General features: G+C 39.9%; 2 protein-coding genes across 2 annotated transcripts; one reads left to right on the forward strand and one right to left on the reverse strand.

Moving 5' to 3' along the window:
• Positions 1-3,882: 3,882 nt before the first annotated feature.
• hapln3 (hyaluronan and proteoglycan link protein 3) lies at positions 3,883-10,337 on the forward strand. The gene is made up of 5 exons (XM_066649391.1): positions 3,883-3,989; positions 4,601-4,740; positions 5,875-6,246; positions 7,027-7,329; positions 9,203-10,337. Exons 2-5 carry the CDS (start codon positions 4,620-4,622, stop codon positions 9,487-9,489), a joined length of 1,083 nt encoding a protein of 360 aa, XP_066505488.1. The 5' UTR covers positions 3,883-3,989; positions 4,601-4,619; the 3' UTR covers positions 9,490-10,337.
• Positions 10,338-11,651: 1,314 nt separating this feature from the next.
• On the reverse strand, positions 11,652-27,531 carry acanb (aggrecan b). Its single transcript, XM_066649638.1, has 18 exons — positions 27,397-27,531; positions 24,210-24,289; positions 23,047-23,430; positions 22,602-22,776; positions 21,947-22,074; positions 21,573-21,866; positions 21,131-21,436; positions 20,351-20,540; positions 20,030-20,157; positions 18,876-19,169; positions 18,707-18,796; positions 16,860-18,617; positions 15,637-15,753; positions 14,943-15,101; positions 14,776-14,858; positions 14,535-14,679; positions 13,807-13,989; positions 11,652-13,437 (listed from the first exon to the last, which is right to left on the reverse strand). Exons 2-18 carry the CDS (start codon positions 24,280-24,282, stop codon positions 13,352-13,354), a joined length of 4,593 nt encoding a protein of 1,530 aa, XP_066505735.1. The 5' UTR covers positions 24,283-24,289; positions 27,397-27,531; the 3' UTR covers positions 11,652-13,351.
• Between the last annotated feature and the right edge of the window lie 209 nt (positions 27,532-27,740).

Raw genomic sequence — 27,740 nt, forward strand, 5'->3', positions numbered from 1 at the left:
TTGTTAGCTCCATTCATGCTGTTCAGCGATGGTCAGGACCATTACAGAGCAAGTATGATTTGGCTATTTGTTCATTTTTAGGGCTGCAGTGACACTTATTATTTATTTTGTTGTAGTAGTAGTAGTGTCAATGTATAATTAACTGCTGTGCTGCTGCAGTTTTAAACCTCTCACTGTGAGAATAGTCCACCCACCAAAATATCCAATCAACAGCATCCTGTGAGCAGCATCACGTGGTCACCAATGAAGGACTAGAAGATGACCAACACAAACTGCTGCAACAGAGGACCTACTGCCTGTACATCTACAAGGAAGGTGTGTGTTATTGAGGGGACAGCAAATTCACTGCTGACACACCGCCACCACATCAGTGTCACTGCAGTGCTGTGAATCATCCACCACCATAATATTACCTGCTCAGTGGTGGTCTTCTGAGGGTCATGAATACTGAAGAACAGGGTGAAATGGGGATAACAAATTATGATGAGCAACAGGTGGGCTTAAGCATTCATTCATTGTCTGAGTACTGAGCCTACCCAGAATCACAAGGCAGGAACACACCCTGGAGGGAACGTCAGTCCATCACAGGGAGACACATGCACTCACACCTATGGACACTTTTGAGTTGCCAATAAACCTACCAACATGTGTTTTTGGACTGTGGGAGGAAACCGGAGCAAGGAGAACGCACCAAATTCCTCACACCCTTCCCCAGCTCCCTGGAAGTGTGACTGCGACTTTACCCACTACGCCACTGTACTGCCCTGGGCTTAAGCACCTAAATCTAAATAATACATATGGTTTAGACATAGTTTACAACACTGTTATCACGCCAATATTTACATGGCTGCATGCAACCATCAATCATGCTTTGTTTCAAACTGAGAATACAAATTCGAATACAGTTATTTGCCCTGCACATCTGGCCCTTGTGCTGTAAAACATAAAGGGCTAGTTAGAATTTACCTCACATCATAGAAATTACATTAAAGTCGACTAACCAATGGCGATCAACCTCCTTTAACAATGTCTCAGGAACACAGTCTCTTGCGTCCCCATGCATCGTAATATAATCAGAGAATGCTGCAGTTTACTCAGTGTCCTCTAAAGTCCCTCCCTCACAGAGGAGTAATTACTGTGAGAATAAATAACCTTCCTGAGAAAGACTTCTAATCTGCCTTTATCTGTCATTACAATCTAAACCTGAACTCCTACAAACATGAACCACCACCGCTGCTTCCTTTTAATATAAAAAAATGTGACATCTGCAAGCTGAATTCAATAGCTCTTTCATCGAATCTGTATTTAGTCCATGGACTTTGCAGCTGTGTTTTTAGAATGAGAAGAATTTAGGACTCTTTGGTAAAACACATTACAAACGTATGCAATGGAGCCAAGAAATCGTGTTTTTCAAAGTGGTCAATATATTTAGAAGAGATTTTCCAGACAGTAATAAAACCTATTAACTTAATAAATTTCACTGTTAATTAAGAGTACCTGTTGTTTCTTTTACTTTTTTTTCCCCCCTGTAAATTCTTCATTTGGCTCTGGAACTTGTGCCCCATGCAGGTCCATTTGAACTCACTTCAGCAGCAGCTGTAGGACTGATTAAGAAGGGGTGGCTTAGTGTTTCTGGGGTTGCAGTAACTAAAACTGACAAGGGATTAAGGGGAATCTAGAACATTTACATACAGACACTCTGAACCTATTCATTTTGACCAAACAATTAGTTCACAATGCTCTCCTGGCCTTATGTTAGCAGGCAGAATTACGCTCCTCCTTTAGCCCCCTGCTATTCACAGGTTACTGGCATTCCTTGCTCTAGGCAAGGGCTTTAATCTTAGCTCTGGGAACACTCCAGCTAGGATCTTCAAACATGTCAGTAATGAGTCTTAATCTCTATCTGTGACATTAGCAAGGTAACTCTGTCTGTCTCTGTCTCTCTGTCTCTCTCTCTGTCTATCTGTGTGAGAAAAACATGGAGGTCCTCAGCTGAATCAAAGTTTTGTTAGGGTTCATGATGCTGAGTGATGATGTTGGCTCAATATCCTGCTCCCACCAAAGGCCAATGAGCAGCCCTTTCCTTTCCCCAGCCACAGCTGAGCTACAGTATCTGTCACTATCACTTTTATGAAGATGAGTTCCTGGAGGCTACTGGACGTCCTGCTCCTGGTGTCTGCTAGACAGGGATGAAATGTCATGGAAGACCATTCTCACAAATCCCCCATGACTGTAATCATGTGAGCAAGAGGGGAAAAACCCATCATCGGGAGGATACCTCTGCCATCCTCAGCTATTGACACTGGAAAATGAACCTGTTTTATGTGCCTCTGGGGAGAAGTGGAATTTGTCTTTCAGCTTTTTCCATCACCAGCTGCTTTTCTGACACCATCACTGTTTGTGGGAGTTCAGTGTATTTTTGGGGAGGTCTTCATGCATTATTTATTAAACAAGACTAAGTTCATCATATATGCTTTTATGAAAGTATTACATTCAAATAAAAGGGAAAAAGCCCCAACTCATAAACACAAACAGCTCTATTTGAATTAGCTAACCCACCTAGTTAGATTTTAGTTAGTAACATGTAACATGTTTTGTGACAATGTAAAAAACTAAGTAGAACAGTAAAGATGCTTTTCTCTTTATTTAATACCTCATATTAACACTTTACAGATATTCCACAGTTTTAGGCCGTTTGAATCTAGCTGCGGCCAGCAGTTCATGATTTTGACTTTGATGAGTCATATATTTATAGTCCACTATTTGAAAATGAAGCGGATTCATTCATTTCCATTAACCTGCAAATTAATCACTCCAGTACTTATCAAAGTAACTTTTAAAAATGACCACTTATCACTCTCCTTTTGTAAAGAGTTTTGTCCACAAAATATTTTTTAATTTTGTTTATTTCCACATTATAATAAGACTCCAAACAGATTTGTTTACAATTCAAAAGGCACTATGTTACTATTCCATATTTCCTCCCTTACATGTGAAGGAATCTACAGCCAATATTCAGACAATATAAAGCCTATAAAGAAAGTCAGGAAAACAATGACTTTATGCAAAAAATAAATTAAATAAATAAAAAAAACTTAATTTGCACAGAATTTTCTTCCTGTTTCGGCTCCAGCCTTTTGTTTTTCTTATGGAAGATATTAAAAAATATATAAAATGCAATTTATTAAGATATATCTAGGATTTTATGTTAAGCTCGGGCTTAACCAATATAAACCCTGCCACTGTTTCTTTTCGTACTGCTGCAAGCACAACATAATTTGTCAGCTCTGAACACATGGAGGAGGTTACTAACCTTAGCTAACAGACACCAGGCTGTCTAGCAAAGGGCTGAGGGCCACCCTGTCTGCAAAATGAGTGCTCTTTGGATTCCTAGCAAAAGATGTCATTACTGTCGTGTGCATTTTTGGAACATAATTGAACATTGAGGCCATTGTTTAACTTTGAAAATACATGTACACTGTTTGTAGCTTGAGCAAGGAATAAACCTGCAAACTTTTTTCTAATTGTACAGAGAGTCAGGTTTGCATAGACTTCTAATTTAGTAATGCAAAATAATTTGTGATTTAAGTGTTTTAAGTCTTTATATGTGGGAAGATGTTTGTTTTTACAGTGTCATATTCCTTTATAATTCATCCTCCAAGAGAGATCCCTTGTGGCTTGCTGGTGATTACAGTTCCCCCAGCCCTGCGGTCTCCTTTCAGCCCTCCAAGCCCCCCTTTACTGGATGTGGGTTTGTTGCAGTAAGCCTTTGTTAAAGGGCAGTGCGCAGCAGTGGAGCTCAGTCCCAGCTTTTGTTTCACAGGGGAAGCCTCGGTGACGTCACCAAAACATCAGCAGAGAGAGAGGAGAGAGAGAGAGAGAGAGAGAGAGAGAGAGAGAGAGAGAGAGAGAGAGAGAGAGAGAGAGAGAGAGAGAGAGAGAGGAGGATGCAGACTGGAGAAACCGGAGCGAAGGAACGCTTCAATTCGGTAAGCAGCAGCAAATATTTTTACAATTTTCTTACTGAATTAAACCCCTGTTCTAATGTGGTGTTATGTTGATTTAATTTGTAAAAAAAATTAACACACTTTCTGTGCCATTTTCTATACATTGTAATGCTGAAGAGAGTTTTGCTGACTTAAACAAATTGGAAAAAAATATATTATTTTATTTTATTTATTTATTTATGTTTTTGCCACAACATCACCTCATAGTTGTGTTTTGATCTGGTCTTAATATCAGATAACTGTTTTCTTTGTAGAAACGTTTACATGGCAGTAGATTGCTTTCATATTTTCTTCTGAAATTAGAACTAAAATATGGACAATTATGACCATTTTTAATACGCATGACTTTAGCATGTTATTTCTAATGATTGTTGAGTGTGTCCAGTAGGATTACTGCAATATTATTGTTTTCTGTTGATTAGTTTACGGAGGAAACGTATAATGTTTAATTAATTTATTGATAAACTAAGTAATTAATGAATCCAGAAAGCATCGTGGTTAAAGGCTAATTATCTGGATGCCGATAGACTGACAGCCAGTATTGTTTGATTCATTAAAAGTGAAACACTAACACAGTGTTGTTGTTTGTAAAGTTGTGAGAGACTCGTGAAGATGAGGGTCGCGCGCCCCCTGCTGCTGTTGCTGCTGCACGCGCTGCTGGAGACCCTCGCGCTGCGATTCTCCAACGGTTTTTACTACCACACCATAGAGAAGAGCGACGGGACCGGAGAGAGTGAGAGACCCCCGAGAAACCTGCTCACCTCAGAACTGTCCACTCTAGGCTTAGTGAAAGCTAACTATATATTTAATGAACCCACTTATGTCAGAAAGAGGAGGAAACTTCACAATGTCACAACATCTGACTTAGTGACTCGAAATAACGACTTTCTCAAGAAAATAGCCTACCTCAGTATTTTTAAAGACATATTTTGCCTTAATATTTTAAAAGGTCATGGCTTCTGTTATGAAAAGATTTAGTTTCGTCATTAAAATTACTTACACAATAATGATTTTAGAAATAGAAACAGAATCTTAAAACCATAACAGACGTTCAGGTATCAGAAACATGCAGGGACTTGATAACAGATGCTATCAATTATTTTCAATCTTGGTTATGTATTCTACAGAGTAGATCAAAATGTTAAAAGTCCTCCTATGTTATTTCCTTAAGTTCTAAAACTCATCTCTGTCCATAAAATGTCATATTTTTTAATAAAATAAAATAAATCATTTAATAAAAGTAGTTTAGATGTATTTATACAAATTTCACCTTCAGTCATTGGGTACAGATATAGAATCTCCACCCACCCCACTGCTGGTGGCATGCAGCTCAGAAGTCTTGCCTTGTAAGATGTCAGGACTGGTTTATGACATAAGAAACCCCAGCTGTGTGAATCTGCCTGTTTGGAAGATTGCAATTTCAAAGGGGAAATGTTCAGCCATGGCAATGATGGTTTATGTTGCTCATGACACTATTAGGTAAAAGCTTGATTCAAACTGGAAAGGGTGTTTAAGAAAATGAGCGTTTATCTCGAGACCAGTCATTTTGAATCATTATGTCAAATGTTGACATATTGCCACCAGAAGCACTTCTACTTCTCTGGAGAGTCAATCTAAACATTTTATTCTGAAATTTAGTGTTTATTCCGAATTTGTCTTCAGAATGTTGCTTTTTAATGGATTTGTTTATCTAGTGTTAAATTAGAGTTAGATTAAGTAGAGTTGGACTGCATGGGATCAGACTGGCCTCACATGTAAATATTAATTATAAGGTAAAATCTGATCCTAGATCAGCTCTCCTTCTGAGAGATTTGCTCAATACATGTCATTGTTCCTGAATAGCTCTTTCCTGCTTCTCGTGTTTCAGTTCACTTCAATGGGGTCCGTCTTCACGTGGAATCTCCGCAGTCGTCGGTGTCTGCTGTTCAGGGAAGCAACGTGACCCTGCCGTGTCATTACCGGTATGAACCGGAGCTGAGCGTGCCTCGAAGGACCAGGGTGAAATGGCTGTGGCTTCCTACGGCAAGAGGAGGGCGGGAGAAGAATGTGATGGTGGCGTTAGGCTCTCGCCACAGGAGCTACGGGAATTTCCATGGGCGCGTTCGCCTCCGCCGCAGCGCCCCGGGTGACGCATCACTGGTCATCAACCCGCTGTCGCTTGACGACATAGGGCGATACCGCTGCGAGATCATTGACGGCCTGGAGGACGAGAGCGTCATCGTGGAGCTCGAGTTCAAAGGTGAGCTGTCCTGCAGCTTCATCGCTGAAGAAGTTTATTGCATTTACTCATCTTCTGCCAGTGAAATAAATACATGGCTATGAGAGTAAGGAATGGAAGTGTGCGGAACCTGAGGCGTAGCGCCTGATGGAATTAACTCACTCACTCACTCTCTTACTCAGTCAGGGTTAACAAAATGTTCCACCTCGATTGGTTGATCATGAGCTGGTAATCAGGATCAGTTGTGTTGGAGGTCTGTGCACCTGTGCCTATTGTATTCATTCATTAATTCATTCATTCATCCTTTGTAACTGCTTCATCCTGTTCAGGGTCGTGTTGTGCATAGAAAATCATTGGTTGTAGGGCAGGAACACACCCTGGAGAGGGCGTCACCACAGGGCATCACACACTCACACCTAGAGACAATTTTCAGCTAGCTGAATTTCCAACATTTGTTTTTGTATTGTGGGAGGAATCCAGAGCACCTGGAGGAAACCCAAACAGACACGTGGAGAACACACCACACTCCTCAGAGACAGTGCTTCAACCCACAACCCTTGTACCCTGGAGCTGTGTGGCTACGAAACTGTGCTGCCTTCTGCTGTATTTATTTACTATAAAATAATGCACCTTCATTTTTTAGAATTGACAATAGAACAAAGGATGCTTCATTAAACAATGATGTATATATATTTTAAAACCCTGTTAATTAGCTGAAACTCACCATTTATGCACTCTGCTTATATACCCCTTCAGCTATATTCAGCTATACCATGCCTTTTTTTTTTGCCTCATCCACAGGTGTGGTGTTCCCTTATTACTCCCCCAGGGGGCGCTACGAGTTGACCTTCCAGGAAGCTAAAGAGGCCTGTGAGCAACAGGGTGCCTGCCTGGCCACCTTTGAGCAGTTATTTGCAGCCTATGAAGAGGGTCTTGACTGGTGTAACGCTGGGTGGTTGGCTGATGGGACCGCCCAGTACCCTGTCTCTGTGCCTCGAGAAGCCTGTGGTGGAGTAGAAGTGGCGCCAGGTGTACGGAGCTATGGTTTACGCCACAAAACATTCGACCGCTTTGATGCATTCTGCTTCACTTCATCTATTAAAGGTTAAGATACTTCTTTACATCTATTTACATTAGGCATGTATGATATTTGTGTTTTTAGTTGTCAGAAATATGGAGTATATAGGTGAACACTGGTGTAACATTGTCCCATAATGTGCAGTCTGATACACAACAAATACCAAGTCCAAAAGCAGTAAAGCAAAAACTAACAGTTCAAAGAACTCAACAAACCATCATAAATAAATAAAAAATAAATAAATAAATAAAAATCATAATATAAGTTTGTGAAGAGAGCTCCTACCAATCGCATATGTTCAGGCTTGGGTTTGGGGCAGAGTTATTTAGGGTGTAATGCCTGACCAATTAGTCATCTTGCCATTATTCCCATTTCTTTTTGAACATTTGGCATGTTTTATACTTAAATTAAAATGTACATTGATGAACAGTGTAATGTTTATACTTTATTGGCTGCATTTTGGGATGGGTATATGTTGTAGGAATATAAAGAAACATATATTATTAATTATTATCAGTCAGTTATTGCCATTAGTATTATTTTATTAATTTACTTTAAATATTGCTATGTAATTATTGTCAACACTGCAAACTATCCACAAACATTTTTGCTAATTTTGACCACCACAGTTCTTGCATATTTTCCATTTCAAGCCTAAACCCACATAAAACCACAAGTACCAGTTTTCCATACATAGCTTAACCCACAAGGACTTTCTGTCACTGTTTTCTGACACAATCTACATGACATCTGCTCAGAACAGGGGACTGTCCACACCCAGCAGATAGAAATGGGTGGTCAGTGGTCCTTTTGCTGTTGTTTCTTTCTGTGTTAGTTTTGTTCTCTTTTAAATAGATAACAGTTTGTCATAAAGTATCAAAACCCAAATGAACAAGATTTTTACTTGCAGTGAACAAAGTCTGTGTGAACAGAACAAGTTTCTATAATGTTTTAGCTACATTAACCTCATTGCATGAGTTTAAAACTAAAGACGAAGACCTCAGGCACACATCAGACATTACTGGGTGGGTCCACTGTGTTTGGATCTTTTACTGAACTGTTTTTTGCACAATGGTTTTGACAGATGTTTTTGGAAAAAGAACAGGCTAAGTTCCTCAAGCCGTAAAACCCAACATGTGTTTCAGAATTCCTAACTATGATTCATTACGTTCAAAGCTAGTGCGGATCGCATGAATGTATGATTTTTCAATTGCACAAATGATACTTTTCCTCACACATCTCCACCCTTCCGCTATGGCTGAATTTGGCAAGCAGTAAAATAACCAACAGGCAGCATTTAGGAGGCATATCAAATGTACTGTGGCCTTCAGTAGAGCGAAGTGAATCGTTTTTTGCTTTAATCTCCTGCAAGATTCTCACACTCTCAAACCACAGCCTTCAAAGAGCAACACTGTGCTTTAATTTCCCTGATTGCCTGTCCCATAAGATAGCTGGCTTTGACTTCAGATTTTCCTGAGCTCATTAGTCTTCCATAAGTTTTCAGACAGCTAGTGTTAACAGAAAAAAATATATAATAATATTAAACAATTTAAATAAAGTTTTTTTTCGATAAACAATCATACAATCGTGTCATAAGGATCAGTAATTGTGTGTTTTGGAGGAAGTTGAAAATAGCACATTACTAGCATTTAGTTAGCTATAAATGAAGGATTTACTTCAGTGACTTTGAGGATTTCATCTGTGTAATCAACATCAAAGCCATCCTGTTCTCACAGTATCCTGAGTAGGGAGCCCAACTTCTGTGAACTTCTAAAATCCAGCATCAGACAGGATAGAAAATGAAGAGTGTTAAATGCTGCTTTTTTTGCAGGATATTTTCAATAATAAAAAATAAGAATTAAAAATAAATATTTGTCTTGCCAATTTCTTGAATTTTAGGTGAGGTCTACTTCCTGCAGCACCCACTCAAACTGAACTTCACTGAGGCAGTGGAGGCCTGTGTGCATGACGGCGCTCAGATTGCTAAAGTGGGTGAGCTCTACGCAGCCTGGAGGTTTGTGGGGTTGGATCAGTGTGATGCCGGTTGGGTGGCTGATGGGAGCGTGCGTTACCCCATCAGCAGACCCAGGCCCAACTGCGGCACTCCAGAACCAGGAGTGCGGAGCTTTGGCTTCCTTCCCCACCATTTAAAATATGGGGTGTACTGTCACAAAGTAAGATGGTAAGATTCTGATGCAAGTCTGAGACTTTGCGTAAAATATCTGAACCAACATATTTAACTTTAGTTAAAAAGAGTAAGGGAATGCATTACTTAAGGGAAGTGCATTGTACATCTTTACCACTCTTTGTAATCATGGGTTATACATATGGGAGCTTGAACCGAAGTAATTAACTGCAATGTCATGGTCCTTTGGGTTACTATAGCAACCGAAACAAACCCATAACATCAACAATGCTTTGTGTAGGTTTGCACGCACTTAACCTTTGGATGAGTAAGACCTAAGACTTAATGCCAAAATTCACTTAAGGTGTTTTATGTAAGAGGCCACTGGTCATCAGTTGCAGATGTTAATGCTCAGCCCCAGAATTCCTGAAAATGATGAAAAAGAGAAGCAGCATGCTGTGATGATTTACCTTCCGTACATCTGTAATACAAATGTAAGCAGTATGAGTTGTTCCCATGCTTATATCCTAGTGAATCTTTAAACAATATAGAAGTATTTAGAACACTAGTGCAACTGACTGAACAGTTTTCTCTCCTTACATTCCCTTTGTTTGTATGGTATGTAGATTTATGGTATGTCACTCAGGGAACAGGTCTTTGAAATAAAATGCTTGGTAATTGATCAAAATATGAGTCACTGGACCATTATTGGAAAACAAATTAGATATGTGTTCAGCCATCATGGGCTTGTATGTACATTTATTAACACACAATTTACAATATATTTAGCATAAATATAGAGGTGAAATTGAATCTTTTTACTGTGACATCTTACTGTTTTTTTAACCTACTGTATTTATTTGATACTGCATGCATATTTTCTTTCTATATTGTATGAAAGCCTCATTCAAAGATAAATTTATGTATAATTTTTGTAACATTAATAAATGTCTTTCTCTCCAAAACATCTAATATCTTAATCAGCCCTACAATGTTTATAGAAAATGTACTAAACAAGCACTGGTTTTATGGTGTAGAGTCGGGCTGATGAACCACAGCAACAGATGAGCTACAGTGAGTAATTGTAAACCTGCAAAGTGCACCTTTATTGGGAGTGTTGCTGATAAATCTAACATTAGTAATCAACTGGCAGAACAGGTGATGTTATGGTCTGAGCAGCAGAGGGCTCACTAGGCTAAGCGAGGATAATCTTGGCATAGGGAAGTGAGACAGAAACAGAGAGAGACTAACGCTACTAGACCTGGGACCTCAGCCATTCCCCAGCGCCACCCTGTCTGAGCCTTTTGGCACTAAGAGAGAAGGAAGGCACACTAATGCCTTTACCCACCTCCCTGTTTCTCCTGGCAAATAGAACTGCCTGTAATTTTATGATCCCTTGGACTCAAACATGTCCTATTTACACCTGCTTCACAAACACGGAAAGGAGGGGCTGGCATTTTTGAATAAAAAGACAGCAGTGTTGCTAGGCAGGGATTTTTTTCCCTCTGCATGCCCTGATGAAGGTGCACAGTGTAAGCCATTAAAAGGCATATTCATCAGCTCGTCCCTGTTTTTTCCATTCTGGGATTTCTGGAGATGAATCTGATATGAATGGGCTGTTTGTGCAGAAACTGCACACGATAGGACTGGAGCACACTAACAACTTATGACTCCCAGGTCCATACGGTTTAACGATACGAGGTCTAAATGAGGGTGCAGTTATTCACAAAGTTTAAAATTTGAGTAAGTTTGATTCTCAGTACTGGGGCCCACAATTAAAAAAAAACATGACTATATTGTTGCACAGGCTAATAATGAACACACTGGAGTAAGCTATAGATTGATGCTGGTTGTGTTTTTAGTGCTCAAAAAATGCAGTTTCTTCTGATGTGAGAATTACCAAGATATATTCTTTGTGATGAATCATTACAATATTGCCCTGCACCCCAATGTTTCAATGATTGAAAACACATCACAGTATGTATGTAGTAGCTTTACAGTAGTTCATTAGTAAAACAACAATATGGTTGATCTAATAATACATCTGAATTGTACCTATTTAATTAGTGTTGCAACATGAACCTATTTATCATATAAAAATGAGCAAAAATAAATTTGCCACTAATCAAAAGACAGAAATTCACACACACACACACAATTCACATAAACTGAACTGGGGAAGCTCCAGATTTGTAACCACACTCACAGAAATATTTAGTCTCTCTTTATTTGACGGGCACAGGTATGGCACATTGACATGTATGAGTTCAGTTTAACATAGTTAAAGGTAACAGCTGACAGCGAGACATTGCCAAAAGAAAGTGCTGGATATTACTCTGTATGATTAGAATACAAACCAGTGCAATATTCATCACTCAGCGTACAGAGAACACTCAGTTACTCAGGTGGTCAACACTACTTTTTGTTGGTTTTAAGAGGGAAGAAGGGGCATGTTAATGTAGGGGCTCATCATTATTGCCATTTGTTATGAGTAAGTAGCAATGTAGCCAATGCATTACATGTGGAAAATCTTTCCTATATGGAAAAACAGTAGTCAAACTTCATTCAGTTTGTTGTTGTCAATAAATAGTGTGTATTTTAATTTCTATTGCACTACAAATAAGTATGACTAAATTATACCATGACGTGTTTGCTCCAGTGACAATGGGCCTGTTCCAAATGGTGTACTTGAATTTATTATATGATGATTTGCACATTGCCAATGAGGACTGTGCGGTTGTAGGTATATACCGTATTTCAGTGCCCTTTATACTTTCATCTGTTTCATTAAGCCTTTACTGCAGCCTTTGCAGTCACATCTATGCCGACACAGCAGCATGTCTTGCCCTATTGTTTTGTGAAAAAATATGTATTTGCCAAGAGAATTTAATTTGGAATTGAGCTGCAGTGTGTTTTGACATCTAGATTGGGCAATGGTAGACAATCCAACTGGATGAATATGATTGACAACAGTTTTATTGAGCACAGCACCTGCATAGTCAGTACGTAACAAGAGTCTGTAACAAAATTAACTAAAATCTTGCCCCATAAATCCTCATAATGTTGATGTCATCAAAGTGCAGAGTTGGAGGATGACAACGGGGCTTGTCACTGTTACGACAGACCTAATGCTACACTGGAAATAAAATGCATGTTTTATCTTTCACAATCTCACAGACGTAACCTGCATTCTGCGGTCTTGCTGCAAAAACTAATAAAATAGGCTTGTACCCCAAGAATATAATTTGAAATAATAATGTGCTTGACTTTTATTTTATCCAGCTGTAGTCACTGAAGCCTTTTGTCTTTTCACAATATACAAGTGTCACTCATAGGACCACCCTAACACTCACACAACCTTTCTCTCATATTCCTTCACACCTAACTTACAGCAAGGAAGAAAACCAAATTAATTTAGAAGAACAGTGCAGGGCTCATTCAGGGGCATGTGTCCATGACGATTTAAGAAAAATCCTCAATGTGACCAACAGTGTCCCCTGGTGGCCTTTAAGTACACTTTTAAGGTTTTTCATTCGTGGGAAGGCTCAGAACTTACAGATAATTTACAGTTTGTCAATTGAAATGACCCACTCGTGGAGTTATGGTGCAGTTCAGAATGTTTTTCAAATTTTGTTTTGACAATGAGTTGTCTCAGAATAACATGGAAAATATTCACGCTCTCACCAAACTCTTACCCATGCTTCGTTTTCCTTCTTTCTCCCCAAAAGCAAGGCACTGAGTAACACTTGAAAACCAATAAGCCAGGCGGACTACAGAACAGAATCTAATGTGCGTCATTGTATAAGGTGGATCCTCTTAACAGAGGGTACAGGTTCTCTTCTGGGCAAATAAGACATTGTGAAGAGATAGCTCATTAACTAACAACAGTCCTCTAGATTTGAAGTGCAGATCTTGAGGCCCGTTTAGAGAACCTTCTTCCATGTTCGACTGTTGACTGCTTTTGAATGCCACTTGAGTGATCTTTTCTGTAGTCTGATGTTTGAAATGCCTGTTGGAAGGAGGACAGAGAGCACATAAAGTCACATTTTTGTATAGTCTGTATAAGAACTTGGTGTAATTTTGTTGTTATAAAAATCTTTTATATTCATTACGGTGGCACAGATTAATCTGTTGTAGTTCTCTTTCCTCTTGTATCCAAAACAAAAGCTGAATATTGTGGGCAGCCATTTTAGAAAACCAAGTTAGGAAGCTGCAGTTATGTATTATTTTTATCTATAGGCATATATATATTAAAACACAAGGTTAAGATTTAATTATAATTTGCAAAAAAAAAAAGGTCATGAATATAATCTGTAGCCTCCATAGATCTACATAACAATTGTGCCCTAAACTACAATGATTCTCTTGGTAGACTCACTTTTTACACACTCCACTTTAGGCTCTTCCCACCAGCCACCTGGCATACAGCGTATCACAGGCACATGGCGCTGTGTAAAGCCAGTGTGACACTGGTAGCGAATGATAGAATTCACTGGGTAATGTTCTCTTATGTTTCCTAATATCCTGGCATGCTCCACCTCTGGAGGTGAGTGGCAGTTCACTGAAGAAGAGGAACGTGAAAATATTAAAAGAACACATCAGTAACCAACATGTATAACTAACAGCAGTCGTAAAACTAGTCTCTAAAACCCAATTAGTTTGGCTTCAACAAGAAAACCTGACCTTCAGCCTTTCCATGAGATGAGTATACTTATGAGTGAATGTTCTCTAGCAGCTGGGCTTTTTGGCAGTTCATGACTGGGATTTTAGTTTTGAAGCTGCATATTACTCTAATGTACGAGCCCATTTCTGCCACATAAAATAATAATAAAAAAAAGGCACCAATTTTTTAAATTAATATGAGTTGCTTAATATCTTAATATTCTGAGATATTGATAATGACATAGTATCTCAATATATTGATTTAATTCATTCATTGTCAGTAAACACTTATCCAGTCTGAGTTTGCAGAAAAGAGCTTCCATACTGTACAGTTTCATCCCATTAGATTTATTTTACCAGACACAATTATGCAACAGGTCCTTAAAAGAAACAATGTAGGCCTACTAATAAAATTCCCCAACACACTCAAGCTAAGCCACTTACCAGGTCCAATTTTGCAGGTGAAGGGGAGATGGTAGTTACAGGGCACATCATTCCAACTACCATGCTCATGCCAAACCATTACCACACAATCTTCTCCTGAGTTAGAGTAATCATCGGGCTGGTTTGGCCTCCAGTTTTCATATTGCTGCAGAAAAAAAACATTCACAGTGAGTTTTAAAATGTCTTGGGACTGTTGTTTCAAGTTGTTGCTACTTGTTATTAAATTATAATTAGACTTCACCAAGGAGCTTCCATCAGTCCAGCGGAACTCATTTTGCTTGTCTCTGTCATTGAGTCCAATCCACTGGTAGTCCTGGGTCTGAGCTAGGTTTGTAAAGAGATAACAAGCTATTTTATAATTCATCAGAGATAACGTACATATTTCAGATAATATAAGTTTCTACTCACTGTTGACAAAATCTTGCTCCTGCTGGGAAGTGATGCTAACCAAATGAGCATTAAGTTCTTGACAGAGTTGCTCAGCACTCGTCCATGACTCTCGTTCATTAAAGTGGATGTAGCAGCTGCCCATGAATTCCACCCAGCCATCTTCACATCCCTGTACAGCTGCAAAATAAACACAGCCCGTATAACTGGCTTCTTCTGTATTTTAATCCCTTAAACTGTGAAGGCTGATATGTCTAACTACATATTATATACCCATTCTTGCAACTGCACAACATATATGTTATTACAGCTGCCATATATTTTACCACCAAATAGTAACTTGCATTAATTAAAGTGATTATTTAATATATGCACATTTTACTCCATAAGGTGCAGCTCACATAAGATGAATAATCAGATTGTTCTGTAGTCTCAGAATACACATGTTTATGCTCCAAGGGTGAGTCCTCAACATTAGGGCATGAATATTCAAAACAGGTTTTTTTAATAAAGTGTAGAAATTGAAGAAAATGACAGATTGCTCTTGAAAAATCACACACAGTACAACAATTAATAACAACCTTACAATTTTCAGTCATAAGCCTAGGGATGAAGCAATTGTATACAGTTGTAACTTCACTTTTCAACAATGTATGACATTTAGTTAACCATTACCGTAAAAACGTAAAATGAAATGCAGCAATTATCTACTTACGTGTGGCACAGTTTTCACCAGTGAATCCTGCTGGACAGTGGCAGACAGCAGTTCCACCTTGTACAACACATGATCCGTCCCCACAGGGGTTTGGATCACAGGGATCAAGGGCTGCAACTAAAGAGATATGGTCATAAAATCACAAAGAACACAAGTCACTGAAGCGTATCCCAGTAAACAAGGAACGTCCCTGGACGTTCAAAATAGGTCTAAAAGTAGTCTGTCCGTCTTTTCAATGTCTGTGTTTGGACGTCTTTTCAACGTTCATTTTCAACCTTAAGAGAACGTTGATTAGACGGCAGTCATTACGTTATTTCAACGTTGAATCAACGGCTAATTGTTTACTGGGTATGTGCATTCCTGTACTGTACAAAAATTGGAGACCACTCTTTTGGACAATTTTGAGTCGCCAGTCCACCGACCAACGTGTGTTTTCAGAGCGTGGGAGGAAACCCACACGTACACGGGGACTCAACAAACCCCTCAGTCACCTGGAGCGGGGCTCGAACCCACGCGCTTTTCCACCAAGAATGCTGGTTCTTGGAAAGGTTCCATTCCTGTTTCTTGGAGCCTTGGTACTTTCCAGTGACCCAGCCCGCGTTTCTACAAGTTTAGAGGGAACCCAATGATACGTCATCAGCCGGGGTCGGTCGCTGTGCTGAATACAGCGCCAGAGCCAAACTACAGGGGTCACCAGTTTTATCCACAAAAGGCCGGTGTGGCTGCAGGATTTCATTCCAACCAAACAGAAGCACACACTGTTTAGCTGTTTAGAGAGGAAAATGGTTGGTCAAACAAATAGAATCAGGTGTGCGCTGTTTAACTAGAATGGTTCGCGCTGAAAAAAAAAACAACCCTTTTTTGGTTCGTTGGGAACGAACTTTTCTGGTTCGTGACCTTTTCTGGTCTGTTCCAAATTTAGTTTGCGAACCGGAACGGAACCCGTTATACGTTGGTGGAAAAGCGTTAACAGGAGCTGTGTGACACGATTTATCAGTCCCATTTTTTTTCTTTAATGTTGAATATTTATTCCCATTTGACTTTACATGTCTAAATGCTAGTGAATTTTCTTATATATATTTCTCTTCAGAAGATTGTTTTAGTAGAATTTCTCCTAGGAAAAAAATCATTGTGCTTGGTAATTAAATAAAATAATAGAAGGTGGTCTCTGACTTCTACACATTACCCAAGAAGGTAAATAAAAAATAGATTTACTCATTTACCCTCAGTAACAGTGGGCTGCTCCACTGCAGCTGGTGTCTGGAGTGATATGGAAGGAGCAGTGGTGAAGATTAATGTTGTCTGTGTTGTACTGGCATCAGAATTAGGGGTTTGATCTGTAATATTAACCTCCTCCAAGTCTGTAAATTTATCTCCAGCCTCTCTGCCACTCAAGCCAGAAAGTAGCAAAGTGGAGGGCTCATCTGTGTGAAATTCTGGAGAACTGCCTTCTCTCCAGAGGTCCACAGAGTTACGGCCCTCCTGTGAGATTTCAAGAGGCTTAGAGGTAACTTCAGTGATCTCATCCTCTTTCAGCAAGATGACAGCCCCACTCTTTGAAGTTGGTATGAGGTCTTCCCCTAGTAGATGACTAGATGATCCAGAAGATCCAGAACCATCTCTAGAGGAAAATCCACTGTTATCACCAGACACATCACCAGAAATGCCAATTGCCTCCTGCTCTACTGTAGGTCTTCTCGTCAGTTCAATCATATCAGACTCCACAAATGAAATGCCAGAGAAACCAGAGCCACTCACAGCGTCACCACTTTGGAATCCACTGAAGCCAGAACCACTCATGATATCACCACTCTGAAATCCACTTATTCCAGACCCACTCGTCATATCACCATGGTGGAATCCACTTATTCCAGACCCACTCATGATATCACCACTGTGGAATTGACTAATTCCAGACCCACTCATAATATCACCACTGTGGAATCCACTTATTCCAGACCCACTCATGATGTCACCACTGTGAAGTCCACTGAACTCTTGTGTTTTTTCAATCTGTTTGTGATCAATGGAGGTGATAATATCACCGCTGCTAAATCCAGATAGAAGAGCACCAGAACCACTTCTGTCTTGATCAGATCCAGAGATGTCACTTGATCCAGAATCATCACCACTGCTGTCCCCAGATGCCAGGGTGATAATGATTGCACTTCCTTCTCCAGCCTCCTGGGGCCCCCCTGAGATGGTACCCTCTGCTGAAAGTATATCTCCACTCCCCTCAAAGCTCACAAAGATGCTAGATACATCTCCACTGGTGAATCCACTGCCAGATAAATCTCCACTTAGCATTCCACTGCCAAAAACATCTCCACTGGTGATTCCACTTCCAGATACATCTCCGCTTGACAATCCACTGCCATATGAGGCTCCACTGGGGAATCCACTGCCAGATATGTCTCTGCTTGTGAATCCACTGCCAGATATATCTCTGCTGGGGAATCCACTGCCAGATATGTCTCCACTTGTGAATCCACTGCCAGATATATCTCTGCTGGGGAATCCACTGCCAGATATGGCTCCGCTTGTGAATCCACTGCCAGATATGTCTCCGCTTGTGAATCCACTGCCAGATATATCTCTGCTGGGGTATCCACTGCCAGATATGTCTCCACTTGTGAAAGCACTGCCAGATATGTCTCCATTTGTGAATCCGCTGCCAGATATGTCTCCAATGGGGACTCCACTGCCAGATATGTCTTCACTGGGGACTCCACTGCCAGATATATCTCCACTGGGGACTCCACTGCCAGATACATCTCCAATGGGGACTCCACTGCCAGATATGTCTCCACTGGCAGATATGTCTCCACTGGGGACTCCACTGCCAGATGTGTCTCCACTGAGGAATCCACTGCCAGATACATCTCCACTGGGGGCTCCACTTCCTGAAACATCTCCAGATCCACCTGAAGCAGATCCAGAACCAATCTCCTCTACAGACTTTGGAGGGACAAGAGGACGAGCTGGAGAAAATAACAATGAGACAGTAAACCTCTGCAACATGTCAGTTTATTCATATTGAAGTCTAGTGGATATTAAATTCAGCAGATACCAGGCCTTATAATCTCTGTTATGTAAGTCAAGTTGAACTCCATTCCTGTGGCATTCAGCATTTCTTCATCAGTTAGTATAGACAGATTTGCTAGAAGAAAAAAAGGACCCAAAACTGTTGATACATATCCATGTTTTATATTTTGAACAGTGCATGTGCCTTGGATTACCTCTAATGCAGTAGGCATCGTGTCTGGTATATGGGTCTGGAAAACCAATTTTGTCAGGATTAAGGTAAAGAGTGTGAACTCCGGTTTTATTCACTTCACAGCCAAGATGTGGGGTTTGGACTGGGTAGTGGACACTGCGGTCAGACAGCCAGCCCGGGCTACACTTGTGGAAGCCCTGACTCCAGGCTACATAAAGCTCTCCGATGGAGGCCAGTGTGGCATTCTGCTGATGGCAGTTGGACATTGCCTCATAGTAGGTGAAGCCTGCATGGGAACTGACATGGAAGACTTCTCCTAAGAAAAGGCAAAATTAAAAGAAAAAGTCTAAGTCAATTTGCATATCCAGGATGGATTAGACACAAACTAATCTCCATAAATGTAACATTACAAATGTGTAAATTGCCATTCAAATTATCTTTGTTGAATAATCTTTTGTTAAATATTATACACATTATTCTGTTGCCCAAAAATGCCCCAAAACAGTTGTCAGTGTATAGAAATGTCCCTTTACATATTAGGGGTGTTCTTAGTACCGATATAATCTACTTATCCTGCAGGTAATTTTATTATAGTTGTAAGTAGGGACCGTTTTTGAGGATGTATAAAAAAGATCATTAGTATTGTTGAATTACTATGTAAACTAAACCATTAGGTGTAAAACAATTATGTTTACAAAAATTGAGCATCGCCCTGTGTGTGACTGTGGATTCCAAACCAGTAAACCTCCACCCTACAGCCTGGATCTCAGTGGAAAATGATTATTTGATAATAGTTATAAATGATCTTTTATTTGAGTGAAACCATATGTACTTTTTTCATGGATCTGAAAAGCTAATTACTAAATCTAACTAATGTATAGATGTTAAGCAAGATTATATATAAAATAAATTTCATATTTCATTTACTTCATATACAGTGTGAATGCAGTGTGAAATACAGTGTGAAGACTGAATGCCTCTTGTATATGGCAGTGAATAAACTTGGTTGCACATTGTACATTTCATAAGTAGACACAAGTGTGAATACATGCTGTTGAAAAGGATACCAACCAGATAAATAGCATGATTTTGAACAAAAAGAAACTTTAACCAATGCATACTCATTTTGTACAGTTGGTGTCTGCATGCTTAATATATCAGGCACCATAGCCTTACCCTTTATGTGATCCATGTAGCAGTATACATCATAGTGTTCAAACGCTGGCCTGACCCCATAGGAGCGCACCCCAGGAGCATTTCCCAGATCTCCGGAGCAATTCTGCCGAGGATGAACAATAGGATACCTGCTCAGAAGAGAGGGAAAAATATGCAGTAACCTGCCACCACATATAGAACTGTTCCATTACTATTACTATATAACAAAGGTTTAGTAGATCAATCCTTCTATTAGTTTTATATTTTAGTTTACCATATATTCTGTTTTATTTCTTTAAACTGGAGATATATAAAAATTAAAATACAAAATAAAGAAGCAACCTGACAGACTGATCTTTAAGCCACCCAGCGCTGCACTGATGGAGGCCGGACTCGTAAGCAACCTGCAGCTGCTCAGGACTGGCTATTTCAGCCCCTAACTGTTGACAGGCTCTCTGAGCTTCCTCAAAGATGAAAGCATAGTGTGTGGAGCCTGAGCGGTAGTGAAACACCACTCCTGTAGAGTCTAAAGCTAGGAAAGAAAAAGTCTGTTTATTAGCAGTAAATGAATACAGAAATGGTTAAAAGACTGAAGGAGCTTTAAGATATTTCTAACCTCTTATTAGCCCCACCTTGGTCCTTAGCTGTACCCTTTCATCAGTGTCTACTCATATGACTCTTGTTCCCAAGTGTTTTGTATTGCGCTATATTTTATAATCCCTGTCCCAAGTCTCAGTGTGGGTCCACCATTGACATTCCAGGTCCCACTATCTAAGTATCGCTCTCTGTTTAGGTCTCTATATATTTATATTTCTGTTTCGTTTAGCTTTATAGGTCTGTGTTTGTCCTGTCTTGTAATTCTTTTTTTGTTTTATTTAGGTCTTCTTAGTGTCTTAGTCTTCGGGTCTGTGTCTGATGTTTTGTCATCAAGTTTTTTGATTAGTTATTTTTCTTCTTTGTGTCCTTTTCATTTAATAAAAACCTACCCTACATTTACCTCTGTCTGTTTGAGTACTTGCCCTAACACTGGTTAAAATAATCAAAGCAAAAACATCAGTGTTCTTCCATTATTCGCAGTGCCACAACTTCAGTAGCATCACAACCACATGCACTCTTACTCACCAGTGCTGACATTATCTTCTGGTAGCTCAAATCCCAGCTCAGGCCGAGCTGTAACTATGCTGATTACATCCTCCACCACTTCAGTGGTGTTCCCTATAATGGTGGGAGGGAGTGGTAAGGGAGTTTCCATGGTGGTGGTGTTCCAGGGCTCCTGAGTGACCACCTCCCCTCGCACTTCTCCCTCAGTGGTCAGACTCTCAGAGAAGGCTGCAGGGCTGGAGGTGACTGTAGCCACGCTGATCTCAGGCTCTATGCTGCTGTAAACCTCAGGTTCTCGGGATGGTGGACTTGGTACTTCATCTTCTCCTGAGCAATCAAATATATTCAGAACTTTCAACATTGATCATCTGATTTGATCATTTCAACTGATTATCGAACCTGGGCATGAACTCTTTTGTAATTTGAAATTTTGAAATTTGAACTTAGCGTTTTATGCCCTCACCTTCATAACAGATGGCATCGTATCTTGAATCTGGGAGAGGGTACCCTGTCTGATTTAGGTAAAGGTAAACAGTTCGCACACCCAGAAGCCCCCCGCCACACTGGGGCCGGGCGATGTTAATGGGGTATCGTACACTCCGGTCAGCCAGCCAACCGGCGTTGCACACATCCATCCCTGCCTTCCAGGCCAGATACAGCTGCCCTGTGGTGGCCAAACGAGCTCCGAGCTTTCCACACTGATCGGATGCCTCCGAAAATGTGAACTTCTCAAAAGACATGGAATAGAAAACCCTGCCTGGAGTTCACACATGAACAGCGTTGGGTTAATACACAGTATTACATGGTAGCATGATGGCTTTACTGTCTGTTTATTACCTGACATCTTCTCTGCAAAACAGTAGACATCATACGTCTCATTATCGTCTCTGATTCCATAAGTTCGTACACCTGGGAAATTTTCTTTGTCTCCATAGCAAGGCTCCCTTGGCTCATGAATAGGGTACCTGAGAGAATCAGAATCAGAATCAGAAGTAGAATCACTTTATTGGCCACTGTGCTTGCACACTGAGTTTGTTCTCTGCCAATCCGTGCAGTGAAACACACACACGCACACACACACGCACACACAAACACACACACACACACACTAGTGAACACTAGGGGGCAGTGAGCACACATGCCCAGAGCAGTGGGCAGCCCTGGCCACGGCACCCTGCTATATGGTGGTCCTGTGGGGGTCCTGACCATTGAAGAATAGGGTGAAAGAGGCAAACAAATTATGTAGAGCAACAGATAAACTACAGCCTGTAATTGTAGAACTAGAAAGTGCTCATCTGCGGTCAGTGGAGCTGAGAGAATGGACAGCGAGTGCAGAAACAAGGAGGTGGTCATAATATTATGCCTGTTTGGTGTATGTCATTTTCATAATAGGTTTAGTTTTAAAGTAGCTAATTTTGTGTACAATTTCTGTTAAAACTACAACTATACAGTAATGCGTTTTCATGAGAGGATATGGCTGAGCATACAGTACCTCACAGTTCTGTCTGAGAGCCAGCCTGCATCACACTGATGGAAGCCGTCATCGTAAGCAGCCTGCAGCTGTTCAGGTGAAGCTATAACAGCGCTGTTCTTGATGCAGGCCTCCTTGGCCTCCTCAAAGTTCAGAGTGTAACGACTGGTGATGGCTCTGTAGTGGAACACGATGCCTGAGGAGAAGAAACTGGAATTTGGTGAATTCCGTCCACAAATTATTATTAAATGTCAAAACAAAATGTGATGGGACATAATGGAAAACATGTGCCTGTCGCAACTTTTTGGAATGAGATGCAGTCATCAACTTTGAAATGAGTGAATATTTACAAAAACAAAAACCCGAAGTTCGTAAGGGAGAACATTACATGCCATGTGTTTGCAATTAAACGGAATTCATGGAATTGGATTTTGCATGTGGAACTGTGTCTGAAGTGGAGCAGCACCTTGAACTTGCATCCCCACCGAGTCATAGTTGTCCTCAATGCCATGCATGACCTCACAGCGGTACGTCCCAGAGTCGCTGGAGCGCAGCTCTGTCAACTCTATGGTGACATCAGTGGGCACCGAGGGATAGTTCACTAATGTGACCCTATCCAGATAATCTGTCTCAATCTGTACCATCCCCTCAGTGGCCACCAGGATGAGGCTGATTTTGCCCTTGTGGATGTAGTTCCACTTGATGCGGTGGGACAGGGGTGTGATGGTGGGGGCTCCAGGGTCCTGAACCGTGTTGTCCTGGAAGTAGCAAGGGATGACAATTTTCCCACCCAGCAGGGGGCGCAGCGGCTGCTCCACGGGAATGCTCACACTCAGCAGACTGTCCTGATCTGGTAACACAATTCACACCCTTTTTTATGCATTTTTTCTCCTCATTCATTTAGACCTTCAACTGCCAGAATTTGAAAACAGATGCAAGATCACTTACCAAATAAAACCTAAAATGTGGTCAAAAAAAGGTGTGTATATATATATATATATATATATATATATATATATATATATATATATATATATATATATATATATATATATATATATAAGGTGGGAATACACCCTGGAGGGGGCGCCAGTCCTTCACAGGGCAACACAGACACACACACACATTCACTCACACACTCACACCTACGGACACTTTTGAGTCGCCAATCCACCTACCAATGGCACACTCCTCCCCCAATAAAAAAGCAGTTCTTCACATGTCACCTGTCAATCATTTTGAATCATTCAGAATTTTTTCCTTTTTTTTTTTACTGAATTTGTGCTTAAGGTTTACTATCTATTATTCATTAGAATTAGATTATAATCTTTATTTATTTTCATTGCAAAATTGAAATTCTGTTGGAGCAGTTCTCCAGATGGCAAAGGTCCGCAATAATAAATAATACAATATGACAAAGTAAGAGGGAGTATTAGAGTTAAGAATGAAAATAATTTTTTTTGTTCTGACTAGGTAGTGCTAAAAATAAATTCAAATAATTTTTCAATCTAAACAAGTTGCAATCTCAATGTTCAGAGCCCGAATAGAGAGGCATTGGCTATGAATAAACATTAGTCCATTAACAGAGACATTATGCTCACAAAAAGCAAATTCTGAATATGAGCTCACCGTCCATGTCTCCAAACAACACTGAAGCAGCACTGACACAGAGGCAGGCAAACAACAGAAGAAATGTAGCCATTTTTCACCTGTAAATGAACATAAAAAGGCAAATATTTAATTATTTGTAGGAAACAATAACTGTGACAGTGCTTATTTATTATGTTTACTTTTTTGTCCCATGTGGGTTTTATTGTCCCTGAACAAACCAATTTATAGAGCAGGATCCTGACATGCGGGCAGCCATGTTTAAAATAGGTTTAGTACAGGGTCCAGGCCACTAGCTTAGGTGCCACTACTTGTTGGTATAAGGGCTATTTCATAACATGTAGAAGAATATGACTAATTTCTCCTTTACTGAATGTTAGGAGTCATTTTCTATGGTACAAATCCTAACACACACACAGAGACAAGAAAAATAGTACATTATAGTAGAGGAAGTGTTCTTTATAGGAAAGGTTGAATTTTAAAGACACTATATATATATATATATACATATATTCCTAACAATATATATTACAAACACACTGATGCAGTGATAATGGGCTTCTCTGTGTAAAACTGCCTCCCTGGCCCTGGTTCAGTGGAATCTGAATACAGCTCTTTTAAATGCACTGAGCAATGTTCATGTTGGCAGACTCCTCACAGAGCTTTCTATCAGAGGCTCGAACGCTACAGGAAGAGGCTGTCGTATCTGTGTTTAGTGGCAGAAGCTCAACTGAATCTAAAGCAAGTATCACACACTCCTTCCCTTGGCTACTCTATCTTCCATCATTGTATTCATTTTATATTTATTTCTTTATTACAAATGTAATAAAAATAATATAGTTTTTACCAAATTTGCTAAAACAATTTAATTCTTTTTCATGTAATTAAAAAAAATCTTACTACTATTTAATCTGAATTCTCATGTCTTTAAAAACAAAATTCATACAATGCTGGTTTTCCTAAAATGCCCTGTAAAGTCCTAAAGGATTAGGAGAATATCCCAATTTTCAGATTTTTCTGAAATTATTTCACATTTATCTTAAATGTCTCCACAATATCAAAAAATGTCCATGTTGTTTTGTTTTTGCAGTGACAAATGTCTCAGAAAACTGGACATTTTACCAGAGTCAAACAGCAGAGTAACCAACAGAATAGATCACAAGCACTTGCTCACAGTAACACACCCAAAACAGGTGTGCTGTTAGAGACACACATTCTCTGAGTTCCACACACTGTGGAGATACAGCTCTGTCTACGCTGTCTCTTACACAGGTGTGTGGAGCTGAGGTTTAGTGATGAATGGATCAATCACTCAGAAGTGCCTTTATCACCTTCCATGTAGACCAGCATCAGCGCTGAGCAGCACAAAGGTGCACAGTCACCACTAAACATTTACTGAAATGGCACTTAAATGTCCAAAGACCATTTAAGAAAGGGAGACATCTTACCTTTCTACAACAAGCTATAAATAGTGAAGACCAGTAAAGTAAGCCAAAATATGGTCTTTATAGTACCTATAGTTTTCAGCGAGAAGATCCTTTCAACAGGACCAGTTTTTCAAAGGAGAGGTACCAGAGTGAGGAGGATGTTTAAAGGTTTGCAAGCCAAGTATCGTGTAGAAACCTTTATTAATTATACGTTGTTTACTGTATGGTTGTGTCCTGCCATAACCTGTCCTGTTGCCTGAGTTGGAGTGTTCTTCTTAAAAGTCCTACCCAAGTGAAATAGCCAAACAGCCCTGTGGCCAGCTGCTTGGTAAATGCTGACAGTGGCATATTGCACTTATAATAAACAGTCTCACACACACAGAGAAACTGCAGAGTTTAAGAAATGCAACGACATGTCTTTGCTCATATTCTGAGCTCATCAGGCCAAGGGGCATTTGGTAGAGGGAGGTGTAGGGATCTCTACAGTGTGTCCATTCACTCTCTGTGGTGTGTTCCGTTCTCATCAGGTTAAGGCCAATAAGCAGAGGTCTGTTCAGCTCTGGGCTGTGTGCATGGGCCGAGGCCGGCATTAAAACCAATGTAAACACACCGTTGTGTTCCACTGGAGGCTCTCACCCACCAAAGCCTTGGGAGAGCCACATGAGCAGAACAGTGTCCACATTCACAGACATCCAACAACACACACACACACACATACGCATGCAGGTAGGTAGGTGTCACCAACGTCTGAACCATAGTGAGGCATTGGGTTAATATACCATTATAATATAATATTATATATGGTATACTACAAAAAACATGTCTAGTCCATTCATTAAAAATCTGGTTTAATACAAGAGCTGGACTTTTTAATGCATGAAAATTAAAGTTTCTGTTCCAACAGTGATATACATATGTGGAAAAATATCCTTTTATTGAAAATGAGCCCCAGTTTATTCATGGCATTTCCACTCTTTTGCTAGGACTTCCCCAAACACACAGTGCTATTAAGGTTGGAGGGTGAAGACAGTACATGCTTCCTCTGAGATCTGTGATGACATCCATCACAAATGTTTAAACACAACATCACTGGACAGCTCAAGCCGCTTGGAGGAGGACAATAACTGCCCAGATCTGTTATCATCTGGTCTGAGGCATCACTGGGGATTGAATTCTCATACAATTTTCAATATAAAATTTTCCATTATACACTTATATAATTTTAAATCCCCAAAAAGTGTCTTAATTACTTAGTTAAACTACTAATGCATAGTATTCCAACTGAGCTTCTGTGAGAAAATAGTCAAACAAAATGAGTGATCTCAAAATGTTACTGTAGGTCTTAGTTCATAAGGCAATGCCACCTACTTAAGCCTTTCATTACAACTTATAAAAGCCAATAATAAAAAGGCTATAAATGCTCAGGTTTCTTACCACTTTCTTTGGAAAAAAAAGTTTTTTGGCATGTGGCTTTAAATATGTTTATGTTGGCTTATGTTTGTTGTTATTATTAATGGTCTATACAGGTGTTATATAGCTTTATGAATGATTGCCTACTCTGAAGCGTTAGAGTGATTGTATTCAAGCTGCACAAAAAGAAATAAAAGAAAAGAAAAAGAAAAAGAATTATCATGAATAATACGAGGTGTCTACTGCTTGCCATATTGTAAATTAAATTAAAACATTAAAATAAATACATGTCATGAATGTATGCAACCATTTTTACAGAGGACATTTTTGATATTTAATTTTTAAATGCAGTTTAAAGTCACGAAACTCACCAAATTGTTATTGCTATCCTTGTCCTTTGTCTTTAGCTGTTGTTGCTGAGTCTAAGCTCCTTACAGTGTCTCAGGGTTAGCAGCACTTTGCCGTTGGTTTGAGGCAAACTCAAAATCCTGGATCCCTGTGTGTGAGTGCCTCCCCGGAGTTTGCTGTGAGCAGAAAGGGGCCTTATTCAAATTGGGCACAAGTTTAGCAAGAGGGAGAGAGAGAGAAAGAGAGAGAGAGAGAGAGAGAGAGAGAGAGAGAGAGAGAGAGAGAAAGAGAGAGAGAGAGAGAGACGTGGGTTGTAATGGTTTTTAGGTTACAAAAAAAGTCTTGTAGTTTAGAATTAAATTTGCCC

The sequence above is a fragment of the Hoplias malabaricus genome, chromosome 17 (genome assembly GCF_029633855.1).
Source record: "Hoplias malabaricus isolate fHopMal1 chromosome 17, fHopMal1.hap1, whole genome shotgun sequence".
Classification (NCBI taxonomy): domain Eukaryota; kingdom Metazoa; phylum Chordata; class Actinopteri; order Characiformes; family Erythrinidae; genus Hoplias; species Hoplias malabaricus.

What these genes read in the sequence shown, in the direction of transcription:
- hapln3 (XM_066649391.1), top strand. Translation starts at nt 4,620, where the DNA reads ATGAGGGTCGCGCGCCCCCTGCTGCTGTTGCTGCTGCACGCGCTGCTG. An exon ending in GAGCGACGGGACCGGAGAGA is followed by an intron (nt 4,741 to 5,874) that starts GTGAGAGACCCC and finishes CTCGTGTTTCAG; the next exon opens with TTCACTTCAATGGGGTCCGT. An exon ending in CTTCACTTCATCTATTAAAG is followed by an intron (nt 7,330 to 9,202) that starts GTTAAGATACTT and finishes CTTGAATTTTAG; the next exon opens with GTGAGGTCTACTTCCTGCAG.
- acanb (XM_066649638.1), bottom strand. Translation starts at nt 24,282, where the DNA reads ATGGCTACATTTCTTCTGTTGTTTGCCTGCCTCTGTGTCAGTGCTGCT. An exon ending in GGTGGGGATGCAAGTTCAAG is followed by an intron (nt 22,777 to 23,046) that starts GTGCTGCTCCAC and finishes TCTTCTCCTCAG; the next exon opens with GCATCGTGTTCCACTACAGA. An exon ending in CTACATGGATCACATAAAGG is followed by an intron (nt 19,170 to 20,029) that starts GTAAGGCTATGG and finishes GCCTTTTCTTAG; the next exon opens with GAGAAGTCTTCCATGTCAGT.